At 38.2% G+C, this 23,101-nt stretch overlaps 2 protein-coding genes and 1 non-coding gene across 15 annotated transcripts in view; 1 reads left to right on the top strand and 2 right to left on the bottom strand.

The window, feature by feature from the left end:
* Window positions 1-208: 208 nt before the first annotated feature.
* LOC138379099 (PABIR family member 2) lies at window positions 209-19,533 on the bottom strand. Of its 13 annotated transcripts, none has more exons than XM_069464407.1 (10): window positions 19,311-19,533; window positions 17,044-17,134; window positions 12,881-12,937; window positions 12,482-12,525; window positions 12,344-12,398; window positions 11,989-12,090; window positions 11,623-11,708; window positions 10,970-11,034; window positions 8,362-8,458; window positions 209-536 (listed from the first exon to the last, which is right to left on the bottom strand). In XM_069464407.1, exons 1-10 carry the CDS (start codon window positions 19,406-19,408, stop codon window positions 467-469), a joined length of 765 nt encoding a protein of 254 aa, XP_069320508.1. In that variant the 5' UTR covers window positions 19,409-19,533; the 3' UTR covers window positions 209-466. The 13 variants fall into 13 exon arrangements, with proteins under 13 accessions (XP_069320508.1, XP_069320520.1, XP_069320507.1 ...); XM_069464419.1 differs by having other exon boundaries at window positions 17,056-17,134; XM_069464406.1 differs by having other exon boundaries at window positions 10,970-11,031; window positions 17,056-17,134.
* LOC138379389 (small nucleolar RNA U109) lies at window positions 5,210-5,356 on the bottom strand. The gene has a single exon (XR_011232145.1). It is a non-coding gene; the product is annotated as a small nucleolar RNA U109 (small nucleolar RNA).
* Window positions 19,534-22,019: 2,486 nt separating the features above from the next.
* The window catches only part of LOC138377972 (P2R1A-PPP2R2A-interacting phosphatase regulator 1-like), a 56,694-nt gene continuing 55,612 nt past the window's right edge, over window positions 22,020-23,101 (top strand). The window contains exon 1 of the mRNA XM_069463163.1: window positions 22,020-22,068. Within this exon, the coding sequence (XP_069319264.1) occupies window positions 22,020-22,068 (49 nt within the window). The remainder of the gene's footprint in view (window positions 22,069-23,101) is intronic.

Raw genomic sequence — 23,101 nt, 5'->3', positions numbered from 1 at the left:
AAGCTCAGTCAGGAATTTTCGCTTTGAAAAATTAAGTAACTTATGGTACCTCACACTTACTAGCACGTACACTGTTCATAGCTCAAACAGCATCTTAAAAGCAGAATGCACAGTAACATTGACTTTTTCAGCTCCTAAAAGCTTCCTTGTAGATATTAAACTGCCCTTACTACAAGGCAGTATGAACAAGAACTGGACTCCTATTCTGGTGGCAACGCAATAACCAAAACACCAATCACCACACGACAGAACAAATGCAACGACAAAAAGGAATCAGAAAAAAGCAGCAACCGAAACAGTATGTGGCAATCACATACATAAAGCCCCCTCTTTCACCCTACCTTATGATATACATCCCTTACAGGACGACAATGTACCCCAAGGCACCCAAGGCCTCATAATACCACCCGAGACACTGACAGCTCCATGGATGCTTTTGCACACAGTGGTTTGTATGTTAATAACATTATTCATTCATTTGTAGATGCTCCACACATCTGGTCAAGGCAGGAATTTCTTCTCCTTGATAACACCACCTAGAAATATCAATAATATTTTATATATTCCTTAGGGCAACAGGTTTGGGGAGAAAAATATCAACTGTGGTAGCAAAGTCATAAGAACCTGTGGTGACTAATCTGGGCATCCTGTAAGACCATTTACATTCTCAGCACAAAAGTCAATCCTCACCTCACACACTTCAACAGCAGAGAAGCAGTAAGGGTAGTAATGAAAGCAACTGCGTGTTTTCTCCCCTCTGTGAGAAATGGCATAAGCAGCTCAAACAGGAAAGGGAAACAAAACAATGTATTTTAAGCTGATGCGGAAAAATAAAAATTTAATATAATCCAAAGCAATTTGTATATTATCATGAAATAAAGAGATGTGAAACTATGTAGTCAACTGAGAACAAAAAAAAATCTCTCAAGCAAGAGAATTTCTGATCAACTCTGTCATATCACTGCTGGAGAAAAGAACCATTATAGAGAATACACATCAGTGCCTTCTTTAAACATATAGACTTGAAAATAGGTACTCTTTGAGGCACTAAGAGAAACAAATATCCTCTAAGCAATCAAAAATAAGTATTTGAGATATAGTCACTAAATCCAAAATGAGATCAGCAAATATAGAAGTTAGTAAGGTCACTACAATCATAGAATTGAACTTTAGAGAAGAGAGATGCCAAAAAAATAACAGCATCAGGATAGTTGAAATCTGCAAAACTTTAATCCTCAATATGGATCAAAGTTCTTTGCGTGCCTCACTAAACGTTTTACGTAGGAAACAGCAGTTAAAACGCTGAATCAGAAATGGTTAAGTCAATTGGGTGAGAGATCATCCATCAAGATGAGCGGAGAGCATGAATTGGAGCATGCTACTGGAGACTCTGCGGTAGCGCTGCCTTTAGCCAGTGAGTCTGAGGATAAGCCACTGCTGCTACTACAGCCATCCAAAATATCTGAACTGAGGACAAAGCAAAAAGAATTATAAGCAAATGCATCTATCAGGGTAAACATCACATGCAATGACATAGTTTCAAGAACTCACAAATCAGTAGAGCACTTGTAAATAATAAAAAGCATAAAAGCGACAGCAATGAACTACATAACATACTATATTTAGATACCTGTGAAATTATAAAGTTACAGAAATCCAAAGTAAGATTTTCATGGTCCTGTATCACTTGAGTACCCCCCTGGAGGCACCAGACTGTCCAACATACAAGGATTCCTCTTGACGTTCCATAGTTTTTGTGAGGGAGTTCCCTCATATCCAGCTCAAGAGATTTCTATCCTTGTATTTCTCTTCTTACCTTCCTATCAGGCTTGGAGTAAGAAGAATGGCTGCTCATTGAGGTAACCATCCTTGGACTGTCTGAAGTGTTCGATCGATCGAGCATACTGCTTGATTAAAACAGTCTTTCAACTGCCCTAGAGTTAACCACTTCCCCACTCCCAAAGGAACTTCAATTCAAACATATTTTTAATGATTTCCCCTCTAATTATGTATCTTTTATATTCTTCTCATTTTATAAAATCCTTACACTGTTTCCTTTCCTTTCACTTTTGAAACCCAAAGGTCTCTCTACTATCTCTAAAAGACTCTTTTTTCTTTCAGTGATTCTCTAGTTAAGCTTCTAAAATGAATGGTCTAAATCCATGGTCTCAATACCGTCTTAGTCCACTGCCTCTTTAACCCTGATAACTGGCTCCTCCTCTGGGCGTCAAGAGCCTCTGTACCCAGCCCAGGCATACCTCCCCCATCCAGCCTAGATGCTCACTGCTCCCAACAATCAACCTGGCCTGCCTCATAAACCCGGCTTCATACTTCAGCATGGAATTGAGAGCCTTTGCAATTTTGCATCAAGCTGCCTTTCTGGCTTTGATTCCCATCAATCCAATATATCCAATATATAAAGCTCTATGCTTTATATTTGCTCTGAATTCACTCATTCTAATATTTACTGAGCGCCTGCCAAGTGTAGGAATTAGACTAGATATTAGAAATATAATGGTGTTTCAGATAGATATGGTCCCTGCCCTCGTTGAATTTATAGTATTGTGCAGGATACAGACATTTAAATAATGATGCTAAAAAATATGTAAGTATAATCATAATGTCATAATAAAGGAAAGATACAAGGGGATATGAGAGTATATAATATGGGTAACCTGATCTAATTTGGAGGAACAGGCAAAGGCTCCCCAGAGTGATATCTGTGCTGTAATCTGAAGGATGAGTAGGCACCAACTAGGTAAAGTTTGGGAGGAAGCAAGGGTAGTTCTAGGAACCAAAAGCAGGCTAGTGTGGCTGTAATACAAAGAGTAAAGAGAATATAGCAAGAGAAAAGCTGAAGAGGTTGTCAGGCAGTTTTAGAATTTACACAGACATACTTCTTATTTGTGAAAAGGAAAAAAGCACAGGATTGGAGAAGGAATTATGAATCAAGAAATATGGGTTCTAGATTAAGTTTGGTCACTAGCTCCTTTGCAAAATCCCATTCTGGTCTAACATGCTCCAAGTCAAAATGTTATTACCTTTAATATTATCATTTTTATGAATTTCTAAGTTAATATATTACCAGTGTTAAGTAACTTATGGTATATTTGGAAATTTCTGGGGCCTATGCCACTCTCAATGAAATATGTCCCCATCCCCCAACCCTGCTTCTCTGTTCTTCCATTTTTCTTCAAAATGTCATCTTATTCTACTGCCTGTGGATTGTATTTAGGTGGAGACAACCTAGAAATAGGCTTCGGAAAAGTAAAAATAAAAATGGAAACAGTATATTCCACACTACTCCTACTCTATGCTCACTGCTGTCAAATGCATCATTAATAATACCACTTTTAAGTAAGAAGTTCGGAAAACTTAGCCGGCTCTGATGTTTTTTCAACCAAAAGGCAAAATGGGTCTAAAATATGAATTATTCAAACTACTGAAAGAAACTTGCACAGATAATCCAAGAAATTGGAAAATCAAAAGACCTTTCTATTTGCCTTTGGAACATATGTGATTTTTCCTCCTGTAGCTTTTTGCCTAGACTAATATTAAAATGAATTTACTTTCCTAAAGCTCATATTGGCCGGGCAGCTGAAGGACATGCTCTATGCTACTTGGCAGGAAGAAACAGGGTTAGATTAAAATTTGGCCACCAATCAGATAATCTGAATATAAATAAAAAATTCCTTATTCCAACCACCAGACTTATGCTGAACTCTGGGTTAAAAGATTCCATTTGTAATAAGACCTGCTTGCTTGGGTGAATCCTGTGTTCATTCAAAAACACAAAACATGATTCTTGCAGTGAAACTGGTCTTCTAAACCTGTTAATTACCTTAATACGCTAATGGAAAAGTTACCAAGAAAATTAGAAAAAAATAAACTTGAACATTTCATTTCAGAATTTCTTCTCTATTAATACAATACAAATGTATACAATTTTGTCCCTAACAGAAAAATAGCATACTTATATCTAGTCTCCACTGCAATTCAGATTCAGAACTTGGTAAACCTTTAACCAGACATTTTTACTAAACTAAAATCTAGTTTCTGTTTGAATTAATTTGGCATGACTACACATGGGCATGGAAACAGAGACTACAGGTCACAAATCACCCATTGTTATTATATCCATATTAAGCAAGACTTATGTGATTTTTTAATTCACAGAGAGATCAACTGTACAAAAGTAATTTTCACAGTGTCCACTATTAAATCTTCTACCGGAGCTTCTAAAAGCAACAAAGCGTGGTCCAATTTGAGTTTCTCTCTTCTTCCTTTCCTCGCTTAAGCTCTGATGGAGGTTCTAATGAGCCTTATTTAGACTGATGGCTGAAAGCCAGACAAGAGTAGAAAAGCAAAGGACCTAGGCAATTCAAATTGAACACAGGAGTACCTGAATCAAAACTGAGCTAATTTATTCTAGGCACTGAATATACATATTGAGGCTATGTTTGAACTACACAACCAAAAGCACTTATGACTTAAAGCAGCACCTTCTGTCTAGAAAAACTAAGGGTGAAAGTATAAGCAAATCATTAAAATATTCCAATGATAAAGTAACAACAAAACTAGGATGTCCAGTGTGACTCATGCTATCACCCCACCTGGCTGAGCCACTTTGTACCTTGTCTAGTCAATAAGCTGGGTTCTATCGGATTGATGGCAGGCAGGTAAGTGTCCTAGAAATTAGCCGTAGCCCTATCAAGTCTAAGTATATACCTAGATTTTTGTATAAGGTATGCCTACAGGATATCCTCACACCCCTTGTTGTGGGCTAAACTGATACATATGGTATGTTCTCTGGTCTCTACTATCTTGCCTTAAGAGGGCCCAGCATTATCTTCCTGAATAATCTTTCAGTTTTTAAGATCACATATTTAAATATGATCATTTCCATGGTTTTGTTGGAGATAGGAGTTTTAAAGTTTCAGTACAGATGTCTAAGCTGCTCACATAAACATCTCTAAGGTATATGTACACATTCCTATTATTTATTAAATGAATCATGATTATTTTTTTATGCTCTGGTTTCTCTTCAGAACAAATCTTTTGCCCTTTACTAAAACTTATTCTTGTACCTGTCAACATATATAAGGTTAAAAATGTTTGAACCACTAAGATAAATCTAATGAAAAATGTTAAACCTATCACATTAACACTGATGCACTGTGTAAGAAAATTCATGGGAGAATTTTTCCTTTTATGTAGAAGAAATAAACTACAACCTTAACCTTCACTGTATGGCCAGCAGCCCTGAAAACTGCTCTATTTGATATAACATGCTGCAGATACATGTAGTCTTACTCCCAACAGAATGAGGAGCAGAGCATGAGTTCCCAACATGCAAAAACAATCAAAGCACCATGCAAAGGTATACTTCTGAGTTATGCTCAAACTCTTGATGTTCATAATGACTAAATGCAGAATGACATAATTTCTGCCTTGTAGTTGATGATGTTCCCCAGATTTAGTTGGCAAAGATTTAAGAATGTTCATTTAGTAAAGAAAAAAAAATGAAATAAAAAGTCTGCCCATCTGGACACAAACTTCAAATGGATCCGGACTAACATTTCAAATTTAAATTATACCTCAAAGATGTCAGATTTTAAAGATCATTATCTAATATGTAAACTTTAATTAAAAGTTTGTAAAACTCATATTTTCCTTTCCTTTGTGGGGTGGAGCAGGGAACAAACTATAAAGATTTAAATGATGAGATAACATCTACTAATGATCTGATCCGTTTTCCACTCCCTAAAAGGTAGCATAAAAATTGTTTCCTTAGTTATCAAGTAGATTGCCATCCTTGGCAATAGAAACCAGAATACAGCTCTGTTCCCATTTCTCAGAATATGGATGTCTGATTCTGATAATGAAACTACATTAAAGATAGAGAAGAGGGCTGGGTGTGGTGGCTCATGCCTGTAATCCTAGCACTTTGGGAGGCTAAGGCAGGAGAATTGCTTAAGGCTAGGAGTTCGAGACTAGCCTGAGCAACATAGTAAGACCCTGTCTCTACAAAAAAAGAAAAAAAAAAAGAAAGAAAAGAAAGAAAAAATTAGCCAGGCATGGTGGCGCATGCCTGTAGTCCCAGCTACTCGGGAGGTTGAGGCAGGAGGATCACTTGAACCCAGAAGTTTGAGGTTGCAGTGAACTATAATGACACTACTGTACTCTAGCCTGGGCAACAGACTAAGACCCTATTCCCCCCCTGCCCACCCCCCAAAAAAGACATAGAAGGAATAGCTCATATTTAAAATCTCTTAATTGTAGATATAAATGTCAGCATCATTAACATATGAGGTAGCCCCAAAGTCTTAGTACAATTTTAAGCTTTAATAACCTCAGAAGAACAGATGCTATAAACTAACTAAAAACATTGTTTGAATGTTTAATTACTTAACTATCTTTGACACCTAGGTTTGTGACTTTTGAGTAATAGGTATCTTTTTCAGACTACTCGAGCCATACGTCGGCTTGTTAGCTGTGTGAGGCAACAGCTTTTTACGTTTAAGGATCTAAAGTTTCCTTCATCATCAGTGTCGATGTTCCCAGGGCTCTCCTAGCCAGTCACAGGTCTATGGAGAAAGGGAGTAGTGACAACAGAAGTCGAAGTCTCACAATAGCTGCTGCATCATAGACCGCTTAGGCTGTACTGCTCAGAGGGATCAACGTCTGGACAAGGACAGAGGATCTTCGTATACCTTCCCTTTCCTTTCTTCTTTGTGTGAACCTGTTTTAAGGCATCTTGCACAGTCACCCTAAGACAATATAAAAATAAATCACCTCACCTTGTATGATTTTATCTTGGCAAAATACTGTCATATCTTTTTACTTAATTTGGTTGCTTGGTTAGTAACTGGGTAAGCAAACCTATTTATAGTTATATGCCTATATTAAAACACACTTTACCATAAAAGTGATACGCAGTTTCCACTAACTATAGAGTTTCATCCACTAGTCCTCTTGACAAGCTTCAGAAGTTTTCTCTTTGCAATCATCTACATACCTGGAAAGGCATTCTGCACCAAAATTAGCACGCTAAACTACCAAGGACAGACAGAGATGAGAGGAAAAAGAGACTGTGGAGCTGAAAGCAGCTAGAACAATCTAAAAGCCATCTGTTCCAAGGTTAGAACAGCACAATAGATGTGTCTAATAAACTAGAGTAATCTGTGACTAGAAGTACAGGTTGTCTTACATAACACAATGAATAAGTGATTTGGGAAGAAGGAATCATCAATCCTTATACCTTGTAAGGGGCTTATATACTTCTTCCATTTAGAGGTTATGATCTTGCTGTTTTTATTTTCTTGAGACAGGTCTCACCATGTTGCCCAGGCTGGAGGTACAGTGGCTATTCACTGACATGATCATAGCGCACTGCACTAGCGAACTCCTGGGCTCAAGTGATCCTCCCACTTCAGCCTCCTGAATAGAATAGCTGGGACTATAAGTGCATATCACTGTGTCTGGTGATCCTGCTATTTGTAAAGTGAGTGTCTTCATGGGCTTTTAAAAAAGACCCTCAGCTGTAAAACTCAGGGAACCAAAAAATTCTGAAAAGCACTACACAATTTAGTACATGGGTACTCAGTAATGAGTTGACTCAGTAATGAGTTGAGAACATACTGAAAGATTTTAAAATATTCCCTGGGCACTGCTACTATCCCTTCCTCTTCCCTCCAGTATGTATGCCAGTATCCAAGTGTTGAACTTCAGATACAGGAAAAGAAGTTAACTGTCTCACAAAAATGCTGAAAGTCCTTAAGTGAGAGATCTAAACTAGGATGAGTAAGACTTTAAAAAAAAATTGTGTCACTAGACCATAAGAATCAGGAAGTGTCACTATAAAAATGATATCTCAGTTAGCATTGTGATGGAATACCCCAAAATTTTCAAAAAGATTTTATAATAACAGATAGTGCTATTCATTATGCTATTCATGCTTCAGAGAATGCTGGGATCCTCTGCTAAGTCTAAAGGATTTAATACAAAATGCAGGCAGAGCAGCTACAATCAATGCATGTTACCCACAGCAACCCAGAGACTCTCACACCATCCAGCTATTGACACTCTACCACACCATTAGCACCAGTCGAGAGAGGCTCACCTACCAGGAGCTAGGAATGAAAGTGAAGGTACCATAAAGATATACACACTTCCAAAGGAAGTACTCATGACTTTCAAATAATCTGTCTTTTCACATTATCTATACCTCCATGGACAGTTCTCTATGGGAGCATGGATAAAAAGTTGAAAATATTTTAAATTATCCCAAAATACTTTTGATGTGGCTCTTTTTAAATGGATTATACCCTAACATCCTTTTGATTTTATTTCATTTTTTACCATGAACTGAGATCAGACAACTGTGCAGCATCTGCAGACAGCATATTGGTAGTGCCTTGGAAGAGTCTCTTGGGCTGGCTTTCTGTCTCCATTTCACCTAAAACAGAAAGAGATGATGCTACTGTAAAACAATTTTACAAATACAGGTTTGGTGCTAAAATGGGGTGATCTTTGTTGAACCAAAACTCAGAATACTTCCTCAAGCCATTCCTTAAAAGCTATTTTCCTGCGTGCTTTAACATAGAACTCAACCAAAAAGTCAGCAGCCCTGAAAAAAACTTCTTATTAATTATATGTAGCATGCTGTGGATATATTCATGTGCTTTAATAGAAGAATAGAACACTGACTGCAACAGGCAAGATGAATCAAGGTTAACCACAGCAGAAATGAAGTATTCCCAAATAGTCGAAGCTCACAGTAAATATTTTATGCTACATGGTTAGCAAAGACTATTGATTTTATATATTTTAGTATCTGAACATTTCCTGAGATGATGTCAAATGGGTTAAAAAATGTGTAGTCTGATAAATAGTGTATAAACAAAAAGTTGCTTTAGACTATTTAGTGAAAATGAAGATTAAAAATATGTTTGAAAGCATATCTGTAATTAGAAGCAATTATTACTCAATTCACAAAATTGGTATTGTACTGACCATGTCAATCCTACAGATTTTTCTCAGAACTGGTAATAGAAAATCTTTGCACCAGTAGGAATAAAGCTTAACATTTTGTCACCAGGAATATAAAGACTAATAACCCTAAATCAGACAGAAAAAGGCCCTTTCAAAATGAGCTATGGGCTTGGTGTAGTGGCTCACGCCTGTAATCTCAGCACTTTGGGAGGCGAAGGCTGGAGGATCATTTGAGCCCAGGAGTTTGAGACCAGCCTGGGCAACACAGTGAGACCATGTCTTATTTTTTAAAAAATAAATAAATAAAAATAAAATAAGCTATGATTTAAAACATGCACATTCCTTGGTTTTAAAGTTCTTTACCTGAGCTTGAAAATGGATTGTTAAAGATAATTTGATTCATGAGACTCTCTATACTCCAGTAGGAAATTAGTAACTTTGAACTTAAAACTGTACAAGATTCTTCTGATGGAAAAAAATCAAGGAAGAATAAATGCAACATTCATTTTATTCCATATTACCAATTAATTCGTATTTTCTTTCCTCTGGAGCTATTCTGAAAATTACTGAAATTCAGGAAAAGTTATATTTTTATTTGTTTTTCTATGCAGCGTTTAAAAGCTATTGCTGGGCTTTCAACTCCATCTCACTAGCAAAAGACTGTAGTCCTTTTTAGCAAAGAATTCCTCCATCTGCTGGTATATTTTGGAATAGCTGTAAAACTAAATAACCATATTAATTCCAACAACTTCCTGCAACAAATTTTATGTTAATAATAACTTTATTTCCAAGTGTTATTTTCATTTAGTAGCCACTGAGAATGTTCCTAGGACTGTAAATGACTCCTTACAATACTAACGAAAAAGACTGTTTATAAAATAAAACTTATACACTAAATACAAATATTGTTACTGTATCAGGATCTATTTTCTAGAGCACACCATTTTTAATTTTAAGTTGTCTGAAATATAGCACTTTTTGAATCTGTGTATGATTCTATGATTGAAAAGTTTTCACCAAAGCCACAAGTACATTGCTTTTTTAAAGTTACTGTTAAAACTCTTGTTTAAAATGACACCCAACACTTGCAATCATGTGGTTATATGTCCAGGAATAATGACTAAACCTGTGTTAAATTTCTTCACCTTTTTAAAAATAGATGCCATAAGCTGCTCTCTATAAGCATCTAAAACCAGCGCTGATTGAGACCATTTTGGTTTAGTGCTTTGTGCTTCAAAATAAGGTAATTAAGAGAGCACCTCATTATATCAAAAACTCTATAGACTTGAATATAAGGCAATTCTTGCTTTGCTGAGGCATAATTTGATGATGGGGGGTGAACCTCATCTTATATTTGATCATACAGCATGTTTATGGATATATTTGCTAAGACATTACCATATATTTCTGCAACTTATCAACTACGCATCTCTTTTATATTCAGATCACTGAGAGGCAATATTTTTGGAATATATAATGAAAATATGAATATATGAATAAGATTCAGTTAGGAAGTGTAAGAAATATATACATATCAAATAACTAATTTACAAAATTGAGAATAAGCAGTGCATACATTGGGAAGAATACTTTGCATTTCTTTAGGAAAAAGGAAAGTAATGCCATACGCTCATTTCAGACAGGAATTCTAGTTTTTAATTCATGCTTGGCTAGGTTTAAAACTAGAAATGTGATACATCTTTTCTTTTTTTCCAGATTTACTGAGGTATAGTTGACAAATAAAATTTTATATATTTAAGGTGTATAGCATGATGATTTGATATATGTACACATGATGTACTATGAAATGATGACCACAATCAAGTTAATTAACACATCTATCCAGCTCACCTAGTTTTGTGTGTGTGTGTGTGTGTGTGTGTGTGTGTGGTGAGAACTTTAAGATCTACCCTTTTAGCAAATTTCAAGTATATGATCCAGTATCATTAACTGTAGTCACCATGCTGCTACATACCTTTTCTTTTAAGAGGACCAAGAACACTGGGCCTAATGCACTTGACTGGACTCTGACTCCTCCTGCTTTGATGAATAAAAAAACAGGATATCATGAAGTACTTCCAAGATGCAAGATAAATAGCAACTATAGCCCAACAAATAAATAAAATTCACAGTCATAGAGGGGGAAATGGAGAATTCTTACGTAACTGACTAACTGAAATGCCAATACATGATTTGACTTGGCATATATAGCAATCTGGAATAACATGTATTTTAAGCCATTTAAAAAAATCATTCTATAAGACAAAATACCCACAAGAGTTTAAAGAAAAATATACCTTATTAAAAAGTTATTCGGATTTTGACCAGTCTACGATATTAAAACATTTTTCCCTTATTTTTAGAAAGTATATATTATCACGTATGCATGCCTCTGTGTGTGTGTATCCCTTCTGAATATAAATAAATACTAAGTCTAAAAAAAAAGAATCTGCTAAAATGTTAATAGTAGAATATAGGCGGTGGGTATATGGGTGTTCACTGTGAAATTCTTTCAATTTTGCTGTATGTGTAAAAATTTTCATAGTGAAATACTGGGGAAAAAGTTAATCTGAGAGACAAATGTAATGAGTGGCCCTTGAACCTTATTTAAAATTCAAGTTTGCTTACCTCGAAAATCGTCTTGGACTAGAAACCGGACTTGGTGGCAACCCACTGCTGCTCACAAACATTTGTAAGGATGGTGAAAAGCATTGCTAGAAAAAACATATTTAATATTAAAGTAGTTCTAATGCTTCAGTTTTCAAAAGGCTCTCTTCGTAATGACAAAAGCAACACCCTTAGACTTGCTTAGCTATGTGTCTGTCATATATATATATATATATATATATATATTTGTTTTCAAATTATAGATTTTCACTAATTTCCCTTCAAGTCACTAGATCCTTTAAAAGTGAAGTGATTTGTGTATATGTGTTTTAGAGAGTAAACAGCTCAGTGTGTGAAAGAAAGTTAATATCTTGTCAATCGTCCTACCTTTCCAAATCCTCTGGTGGGTGAAGGGGCTGGAGAAACTGGAGTGAAGTCAATTCTCTTAGGAGAATATAATTTCTCCGACTTGTCAAAATCACTATCACTCTGTAAACATAAAGTGTCATCTCCTTGTAACAAATTCAGCACATCGCAGCTCTTATTTACTACTATAACACACCTACATTTTTCGAGTAGAAATGTACAGACCCTGATATTATGCTAGGAAAAGAGAGATCAAAAAACCAAGTATCAATTTGGAAGCACAAGGAACAGAAGTGTGTGAAAAAGTTAATGAAGCCAGTGAACGACATAAAGGTTTCTGGAAAATAAAAACCAAGAAGACATGGGCAAACTTTACCAGGCTCAAGCTCTCATCCCATGATTGGCTTATCTGCATTGCCGTTTGCACTTCCCTAAAACAAACAAAATGAAAGGTCATCAGTGTTCACAAATAAGACATGTCTTAGGCGAGGCCCTGCTCTTGCGAAACACTAACCTTTCATGGGCAGTTTCTCTGTTCATCATATCCAGGCCTTCTTCCTGCAAAAACAAACACATGTGCTAAAGACGTAATTTTGATTTTTTATTTATTTAAAATTAACCCAGAACTTAGCAATAAAGATGTAATTTTTATCCATAGAGTTTTCAATTTCAAATAAAATAAAAAGACTTTTCTACCTCATCTGATATAATCAAACTAGAGCAGAACATTCTAAGATTATCACCCATGCCATATCTATATTTTATCCGTACACTTAGAAGAACTATAATCTGTCTTCAACTAACCAGAGTTGCATCCTAACTCATTTTTAATATCTAAATCTTCAAAATGAAAATAAAAATAAAAATTTTAAATCCAAAAAATTTCCAATCTGAGCTAGTAAGTAAAATTTACCCTTTTGATTTGTTGCAGTCTGCTACTAGGAATACGATTAGGTGAGGATGACAGCAACTGGAAAGAAAAAGTAAACATTTACTATTTTCTGAATCACAAAGCAGCAGTCTGCTGTCAGTACTGGTGTACAACCTCTTCCAAGATAATTTTTCATATTCTTCTTAGAAATTTAGCTCTTTAAATCACTGAACATTAATGCACTAGAGGCAGTACATTCAGTCTTTAGAAAGTACACCAGGTGTCCAACCTCAAAGCACCATCTGTCGCTAGACAGACACTGACTTTAGCACTTTTCCCAAATGAATGCAAAGCTGCGTAAATTTAGCGAAAAAAAGACTCTGGGCCTTGGAAATATCCATTATCCCACTTATCTAAAATAAGAGACTATATGAGAAGGGAAAGAAAAAAACACCAATGTTATTAATTTTTATTACCAACGCACCAGTGGAGGAAGACAGGTTAATAAGCTTAGTGCAATATTTTGTCTATGATTAACGTCTATAGAAAGCACTTTAAAACTGCAATAAGGAGATTTTGTTTACATGATCTAAATCAATCCTAAAATTTGATCACTAATGCTATCACCACAAATCTTACTAGCTAAGGAAAAATCAATGTGGAAAGACACGGCGTATCTTTAAAACAACTGATGCTTTCCCTTAGATCACCATTTTTTAAAATTACAAAATATTAAATCATCATTTTTTTAAAATAACACAAAGCAAAAATGATTTGGGGGCCAAATTATGTTCCTTCATAATAATCACAATCTGGTCACAAACTGTAAGATACAATTCATATCAAAAGGTCTTCTAGAGGTCTAATAGCTATAATATAAACATCCACTATTTATTCCCTAATGAAATGCAAATAAACTTGTAACACTATAAAACCAAATAAGACAATTATCCTGTTTAAGTGGCCCTATGCTATGAAGACATTTTTGGATATTAATGTAGTGAGCAGTATAAAATGGTGATAAACTGCTCTAAGTTTTTTAAGGCAAAGGCTAACTCAGGTAAAATTTTTAAAAGTTATCCGCTGAAATATTTTACCTCAAAAGATATCCCTTCTTTATCCACCCCTTTCTTCTACTTTTTCCTCTCCCAGGCTTTGAAAAGAGAACAACTTTACCAGTAAAATCCATTTAAAAAGTATTTTTTCCCATTATGAAAGTAATACGTGTTTACTTGTGAATGCTGCATAAGGTCATTTGAAAAACACAAAGCTACAAGGCAAGCAAATACAGCAGGAAGACTTTCTAACAGAATAACGTGGAAAAGAGCCTGGGTGTGTCAGTCAGAGAACCAGAGACCCTAGAGGCAGTGAAATTATCAGAAAAGCCAACATGAGGATGGCCAAAAACTGACTGGTGAGAAAATCAGAAATTTAGATTCAACAGCTACATAATATACAAATTGACAATTTTAGACGAAACTGGAAAGTAGACCAGAAAGAGGGACAGAGAGCAGCAAAGCTGTGTCTAGCACTGGAAATACGACAGTAATGTATTAGATGGAAAAAAAGGCAAGCACTCCAAGGAGATGCTGGCTAAAGGGGTTAAGTAAAGCAAAGAGCTCAAGGGGGAAAAGAAATGAAGCCCCCGACACTGGCAGTTAAGTGGGTATTGATGAATTTTGCAAGAACAGTTTTTTAATAACAGAGTTGTGGTAGAAGCAGTGTGATTACGAAACAGCCAGAAATGAGACCAGGAATTAGAGGCAGTGGAGTGTAGGTTATGCTTTGATAAAGCTTGGAGATGGGGAGGAGAGACCTATGAAAAAGAAAACAGTTTGTTTTCCCCATATCGGATGTGTGAGTCGGAAGAAGGTGGAAGGAAAAGAGCCCGTGAGGAAGAAAGGAAAGACGAGACAGAGAGGAGACAATAGACCAGGCAAAGCAACAGGAAAGTCAAAAGCTTTTATGAACCATTAGGGAGAACTGCCATATGTGAAGGTAAAGACACTTCAAGGCGAAGAAAGCTGACGTTTATACAAGATAGGTATCTGTCTTCTCTGTGAGGCGAGAAGAGAAGGGTCATCTGCTCAAAGTGAAAAGTGGAGACACAGGAGGCTGGCAGAGACTAAAAACCAAAAAGATTTAGAATACTGCTTTAGAGACCAGCATGCGGCCAGGGGCACCTTGAACTCAACATTCTCCAAAAGAATTCATCTTCTCCCCCTTCAAACTACCAATCCTCTCCATTTCTGTTCTCCTAATCAAGGCAGCACCATTCCCCTGGTCACCAAGAAACAAAATTTCAGTCACTTGGAATCTTCCTTCTTCCAACCCTTATATCTAATCAGCTGGTGACCACGAAGATTCTATTTCTGCATGCCTCCTTCCTAGAACTCTCCTTTCCATTTCATTCGCTGACACCTTACTCTTTGCAGGTTACAAGACTCAAATAAGCATACTAATGTTTATAAAGCATACCGTTATATAAGGTACACAGTGTAATTAATATTATGATAGTTGCAGGAGCCTGCCCAGAGGAGATATAAGGATTAAACTGAGTTTTGAAGGACCAGAAAGCTAGAAGGGGATGGGGTGAAGGCTAGCACAGGGATCAAGAAAGAGCAGTGAATCACCACGGCCCCTTCAGAAACGAGGTATTTCAGTGCAGCCAGAGCAAAGGGGTATTCGTCAGGGAGTAGTGAGAGATGAGCCTAGACCAGAGTTGATAAGAATCTTCACATCTTACAAAAGGGGTAAGTGAAGTGTAAAGAGGCAAATTCATTTTCACTTCTTTGCTGTGCTACTGTTATCAGAAGCATAGCTGTCTAACACCTATGAACATTTTTCATATATTCAGCAAAAATAAATAATATTTTTCAGTATCTTTATAGAAGGAGGTGAAGTGAATCAATCCTCCGTAGAGCTAACATTTTCCCCTTTAAGTACTTCTAGCCACTTCAGCTGGAAATCTTTCTAAAATGTGTTATGTTTCCCTTTCTTAAACAGATTACACCAAATAGAATGGCACTGGAAGATCTCTATTCTAATACCAGTTCTGCCACTTATTAATTGTGTGATTCCGAGCAAGTCACTTATATCATCTGGGTCTCAATTGCTGCTTCTTTTAATTGGGAAAAATTATCTTTTGCCCTGCCTACTTCATAGGGGTTTCTATGAGAATTAAATGTGTGAAAGTACTTTGTAACATGTAAAATACAAGTATAGGGTACTACTAGAATTTAAGACAAAGTTAATGACCCTGGTATCCTTAAGAACAGAAATTATTATATGGTTCTATGCCGGTGACATCCTCAGGGTAATGTTAACAGGCTCTTAGCCCTTATACTAAGCCACAAACTAATTTTTTTAAAACCTCTGTCTGCTTTTCAGTTTTTCCCTCTCCTCCCTCACTAGTAGCTATTAGTATACCTTTCACCCAAATGCACCTCTACTGATTTGCTGTGTCTCACACATTGTTGGGCTGGAAGCTTGTAATTGTACATAAATTTTAGATGATTCAGAGGTCAGAGAGGCTCTCCTATAAATAAACTGATGAACCTTTGTGCATAGACTATGGAAATCTACTTCATCCATTTAGAAGTCTGTTTGCTTACATCTCAGATGTCTTCCAGATAATTGAAGCTGCCGGATAAGTGAGCTCCATAGGTGAACTGCTATTATATAAAAACCTCACCATAATTTCTCCCAATGAGGCCAACTAATAAAGCGATCCCCAACAGCTCTGGCTATAGAGAACAGTCACAATCAGCAACTCCTCTGAGGATATAAATATAAGCATTTTAAAGGAGTCTTTACTTTGGAAAACCAGCATTGTCTAACAGACAAGTGTCAGAAACAAATACTCCATTGGTGTTTAAGCAATTTTTGCATTCTGGGACAAATAAAGACCACTGTTCTTAGCTATAATTAGAAGTTAATCCTGACTTACCTCACAACCATGATGCAAGTAGTGACAAATACCAATTAACAATTTTTAAAAATACATAAGTCCCATGGCAAAGAAAAAATTTTTAACCAGGTCTCCTTTTTGTACCAAAAGCTGAACGGCTACGGCATAAGCAGTAAACAAGATAAGTAAAATAGTAAATCTTTTCTTTTGTAAACAATTGTGCAGAACACATAATTTTAAGAAAAAACTACATCTGCAAGTGTCTTCCCCAATCTAAATCACTTCAGATACTTACTTCGATACTTACCAAGCTGTGACGGCTCATAATTGTTGTGCTATTCCTCCGAGTTTTAAATGTGTATGGTTGAAAAACCTGTGAAAGGTCACTGAAAAATAAAAAGAAAATTATTAATGTCTTCTAATTGAAGATCTCTTTCAAATATATTAGCATAAGTTCTCTAGTTAACAATGAAATCTTCGATGGCTGCTCATTTCATACAGAGAATGAACTCCTCACCGTCCTCTTCGCAGAGCTTCCCAACTGGCGTGCTGTGGATTACAGGTTTGCCAAGATATGATCTCCTCAGTGGCTGGGAGGCAGCTCTGAGAGGTGTGGGGCGGAGCTCCAGACTGGTTGCTTCTAGCTGCTTCTGGTCAGAGCTACATCTCCAAACTGGTTATCACCAGATATGAGAAGCCTCATCTTTTTGCCCCAGAGGAACTACGGGTATTACTGTTCTTTGTAATGTGTGTGTCACGACATGAAAAGGGCTGGGAACCCTGTTCTAACACATGAGCCTGATCAGCACATCTCCCATTATTGCCCCAAACATGTGTCCTACTTTTAAATGCCATTGTTCAACTGAATAAAGGGGCAACATGAGGTTTTGCTCATGTTGCCCCTTCTGCCTCAAATGCCCTCTCTCCTACCACCATCTGTCAAAATCCTTCCTGTCCTTCCACACCCATCTCGAATACCATGCCCTCCATGAAGGCATGGCACAAACCTCTCTTCATTCCACAAACCTAATGCAATCATTCCCTCCTTTGACCCTAGAGAGCACACTGGGAAATGAAATGCTTCCTGAGACACCTACTTCACCTCTTAATACAGTATGCGTGTGTCTTAAACCCCTTGGTAGAGAGGTGTTTTATTCATCTTTGTATAATATCCCTGCAGTGCCTAGCAGAGTGCCATGCCTACGATAAGAGCTCAAGAAGGATTTTCAGAACTGAACTGGATTAGGCTTCCAGGGATCACTGAGATCACCTAATTCAGTTCCCCTACTTTTTAAACAAGAAAACAGAGATTCAGAAAGGTTAAATGACTCATTCATGATCATAGCTCGTTAGTTAAAATAGGGATCAGGCCTGGTCTCCTCACCTTTTTCTGTCACATCATGCTAACTTTCCAGTAATTACTTCAGTTATGACTCAAAAAACAGTATGCTTTTTCTACAATAGTCACAATGCAGGTCACTAAGACTGCCCAAGTCCTTAGCAATTCCTTGCTTACCAGATTTAAAAGGACAATCAGAAAAAGAGCAGTTTATTCTTATAGTATCAAAAATAAATGCAGGGCCAAGAACAGCAACAGGAAAGCAAAAAGTCACTTCATCATTCCTGCAGATTCAAAATTAAAGAAAAAAGTAAACCTGCTTCAAAACACAAATATTACCATCAATTCAAGGAACAAGGATTACCTCTTCTTTGCCTTCACTGTGCTTGATTAATATGTTGTTGGCTAATTCCAGTTCCATCCCCTTTTTGGACTAATGCCATTTCTACAGGGTCTCACAAATTGGCTCTCTACCTAAGATGAATTGTCTACTTATAAAAGTGAAATGCAATAGGTTCAGGAGGTGAGCGGACCTAACCTTCCAGATCACTCACATGAAAACACAAGACCCCACCACTAAAATTCAAGGGTCAATTCTCTCCATTGTTTTCTAAAACCTGTGTTTTCACTGACCTAAGCTGCAAGCCACCCTTCTTTTTTTATTCACTGAAATGTATTTCAGGCAGTTTTAGAATCTGAAAACATTAGGACAAATCCAAATCACTTACTATGATGTGAACATATCATTTAATTGCAAGTGATTAGATAAATTGTGATTTATTAAAGTAAACCTCTGTGAATGCCAGGGTTCCTAAACTAAGCTTGGAAATAGCTGCTCTTAGAGACAGGTATCAAGTTGCAAGTCTAGTTCCAGGGGCTTCGGTCTGACATTCCGTGCTGTAAATTAGGCAGAGCAAGCAATCTGTCAGAAGAGCCAGAAGCTCTCTGCAGTTCCTTTTAGAGTGTGATAACACAGCCCAGGTAGAGAGGGACCCTGTTTCTCCCACACTGCCCAGAGTTTGGGGTCAAACTTTCATTCCACCTTGGGACTCAAGTCACTGTCAAGCAAACAAGTCCCTACTCCCTCAGTTTGGAGAGCGCAAATGAGCTCGAACTCGCACTTCAGGGAAGGAAGACTGCTTGCACCGGGTCAAGGAGCCCCTGCTTGCACCAGGTCAAGGAGCCCCTGAACGCCGTACTCCATCCTCCCCAACCCTGCTCACCTGAGCCCATGGATCAGGGGAGCGCTGTTAGATCTCCTCAGGGTTCCCCCATCAGATGTATCAGGCTCAAAGTCCAGATCCATTTTCTCCTGAGCCATGTTGAGACTTGTGGGCAGGCACAGCGGGCAGTGCTCAGCTCCTGGTGCTTAGCTATGGACTCCCAAGACTCTCACTGCAGGACTGAGCTGCTGGGAACTGGCAGGCAGCTGGGGGCGGGGGCTAAGGGGCGGGGGCTAAGGGGCGGAGGCTTGGGGGGGTGGGGGCGGAGAAAAGTAGGAGAGGACGAGGGAAGGAGGATGCTGATGAGGAAAGGAGGACAGTGGTGAGTAAAGAGAGGAGGATGGAGAGATTGTGGTGGAGGGTGACAGAATGAAGAAAGAGGATGGATAAAAAAGAGGGATGGAGGGAAGACAAGGATGGAGGGAGGAGGGAAACGAGGACAAAGGAGGGAAAAGGATAGATGGAAAAGCAGCAGGACAGAAAGGATAAGAGGAGGAAGGCAGAGGGATAGAGGAAAACGGAGCAAAGGGAGACTGAGGGGATGGAGGAGGTCGAGGGCAGGGGAAAGAGGAGTACAGGGGCGGGAAAGAAGTAAGAGGTTTAGGGAAGAGGAGAGAGGAAGGAGGAGAACCGAGGGAGAAGAGGAGGGGGAGGAAACTAGACAGCGGCGGAACTCATGCTGCTATCTTTCCCGCCGAGGACCGCAAGCGGGACTCCGCTACAGATGCCGTGGCTGCCCGGGCAGTGCTAGCACCGAAGACCTGACAGTCAGGCAGGACCCGGCCGGGCTGCCTCGGCGGCTCCAGCTCGCCATGCTCAGGGACCTGGTCCAGCCTCCCATGCTCCGGGACCCGGTCCCGGAGGCTCCTGAGCCCCGGGATCGGTGCTTCTCCCCTCCCTGCTCTCCTCCCGCCTTGAAGACAGGTGGTGGGGGGTTCAGCCTCTCTGCCGCCGCCGCGGTGCCTCTTCTTCCTCTCTTGGGTTCTAATGGTCCGGGGTAACCCGTTAGGGCCAAGGCCAAAATCTACAACCTGCAGCCTCTTCCGCCTCCCACGCTTCAAAAGCTGGAGCCTCCACGGGGCCAGTTCTTCCGCGTCCAGGCGCCCATCGGGTCCTGCGCACGCGCCCGGCTGTCGCTCCAATGGGCCAGCGAGCACGGAGCATGCGTGGGAACCCATCCCCCGCGCCCTGCCCCTAAAGGGGCGGGGCGTTTCCAGGGTGCCCGGCGCCTTCTTCTATGGCATTGGCCGGAGTACTCTGGCGCCCGATTTCGAAAACAACCAATAGTTTGGACATGCTGGAGCATCAGCTTTCAGCTGGAGTTTGGGCCAATATTCGTGAGAAATAGAAAAAAACATGGAGTTTCCACATTACTTCATTCCCAATTTGTATGCTCTGACATCTGTGGTCCCCGCTTATTTCTTAAATCCCTCGATTTTGTTGGTCTTTGTCTAGAGGGGCTGATTTCCTTTTAAGATAATTCATTTGGATGCACTAGACAAAAGAGAAGGGAAAAAATCAAAACCAATGAAGTAAAAATAAAGCGAATCTCATGAGAGTTCATATAGCTAGTGAGAAACATTCATTTCCATTTTGCAAGCACTGTTAGCTTCAACAGTATTAGGTAAAGTCCTGAAGAACAGGTAGCAGAACCATTTTTTTTTCGTTTTAGGATTTACGGAGTCCCTAACAATCACGACTCAGTGTGTGTGAAACTTGGAATTATTTAACAAACACCTACATAGCAAGAAAGTTATTATGTGTTAGGCGCTGTTCTATGAGTTTTAGAAATATTAACTCATTAAATCTTCACCATTTGAATGGCCCTGGAGAAAAGAAGGCCATTGCACTGAACTGCAATAGTTATGAAATTGGTTTCAAAATTTAGCAAAAAAAATAATTTTGCCTGCCTCTTCAATTCAATTGTCCCATATTAAACTTGCCAAGCCCAACTGTCATTTTTATTCCTCAGTGTTTATGTTTTCTGCTTGTAATATGAGGGGTTTTAAAACACTTTTGGATAGTCTCCTTTAAATTTCCTGTATTTTTCTGCCAGCTAGATTAGAAACAACAACCTCTGTTTTTGAGCAATTTATGTATCTCTTTTCATCTCAAGGTCTCTGCAACTTCCAACCCCTACCCTTCCACTCCCTGCTCAAAAAATTATAATGCACTCTTTTGTTCAGAATAGCAACTAAATAATCATTTGTTGACCACATACACAGGCCCTAATTCTGATGAATCACACAATTTAGTAAAATCTCTAACTTTCAGGAGGTTAACAATTTAGGAGAAGCTCAAGGATATGTGAGAAGGTCTCTACTTTGGCAACCATTTCCAGGGGAATTTATTCACATAGTTCTTGTCTACCTAGTTTCTTTTTACCTTTCACGTAAGTCTTTTTTTTATTATTTATTTCAGCTTATTATGGGGGTAATCATCAGTCTTTTGGGAGGTGTTTGGGTGTTTTTGGTTTGGGGGCTTGGGTTCAACTTGTATTTGACTTGCTCTTGTGCTAACTAAAAGTTAAAATGTAGCTTAAAAGGTTGCCATGGCAACTGATAAAATAAAGAGCTGACTATGACATATTTGTGGGATATCTTTTATAGATAAGAGGCCTGGGACAGATGGTAGCAGACTGGGATGTATGAGGAGAGGAGTAGCATAAGAGTCAAGGCGTGGATTTAAGCAAACCAGTTCCCCAAGATCATGGCGTATTACTGTGGAACCGGAAGACCTGATCATGAAACACAGCTAGGTAGGTATAATAATGTGTAGATAGAAATAGGGAAAAGTAAAAATAATTTCTGTGTTATATTTGCCATTGTAGTGTGAAGAATTCTGTTTTTGTAGTCCTTGTTCCTTTTGATATTCCAACCTGTTTATGTGCTATGAATCTTGTCTATATCTTTACAGGTTTTGGGTTCCTGACATGTAGCTGTTCTCTAGTTAAAGAGAGTTCCTCCTATTTGATAATAGCTGTAAACTTATTACCATCTCATATATTTAGTCATTTCATATTACTACCCCTTTTCTTATAAACATAATCCCTTAGTTGCTTTTTCCTTGTCATTTTGTGATACCTATTTTCTTAGTGTTATTGTATTTTGATTGTTAAAAATTAAATATCTGTGATGCTTAGGCAGGATGAGATTTTGTCTATTCACTCCAAATGTATTCATTAAACCTTATTACCTATCAAGAATATTAAACTCTGAAAGGTAAAATTCGTGGTAGAATGGAAGTAAGATCCACTTGTTCACTGGTGTACTCCATATTTTTCTGCTATTCAGATGGTTTGATTTTGAGTTTCTGTTCTGTCTATAACAACTGCCTTTTTAGTTCACCCTGATTTTACTCAGCATTAACCACCATCTTTTGTAAACTCTCCAGGTACCCTGGGTATTTTAACAGTGGCCTTCAGTAGTTCTTGGTACTAGCCTGGATTCTGTGGCCACCTAACTATGGGCCATTAATCTCTTTGGAATTTTATCAACTGTAAAATAAGAAATTATTTAACTAATTTACAAGATAGTTATGAAAGACAGGTTATTTAAACCTACATTTATTCATAAAATGACTTAATAAGTATTTATTGAGTGCTTATGAGTACAGAAAGTGTCCAGGAAAATATTCAGAGATACTTTGTCTTTTTACTTAAATAGAAAGGTAGAGGAGGTAGAGGAGGCTGGGCGAGGTGGCTCATGGCTGTAATTCTGGCACTTTGGGAGGCCTGGGCTTGAGGCCAGGAGTTCGAGACCAGCCTGAGCAGCATAGCCAGACTCCATCTG

The sequence above is a fragment of the Eulemur rufifrons genome, chromosome 30 (genome assembly GCF_041146395.1).
Source record: "Eulemur rufifrons isolate Redbay chromosome 30, OSU_ERuf_1, whole genome shotgun sequence".
NCBI lineage: Eukaryota > Metazoa > Chordata > Mammalia > Primates > Lemuridae > Eulemur > Eulemur rufifrons.
Note: the sequence above shows the minus strand (reverse complement) of the source record. Positions and strands in the feature narration are given on the sequence as shown.

Coding starts and splice junctions, on each gene's coding strand:
- LOC138379099 (XM_069464415.1), bottom strand. CDS start 19,408: ATGGCTCAGGAGAAAATGGATCTGGACTTTGAGCCTGATACATCTGAT. Junction 12,938..17,043: donor ACAGCTTGGTAAGTATCGAA/GTAAGTATCTGA, acceptor TTTTCTTTCCAG/TTGCTGTCATCCTCACCTAA. Junction 11,709..11,988: donor CCACCAGAGGATTTGGAAAG/GTAGGACGATTG, acceptor TGTTTTTTCTAG/CAATGCTTTTCACCATCCTT.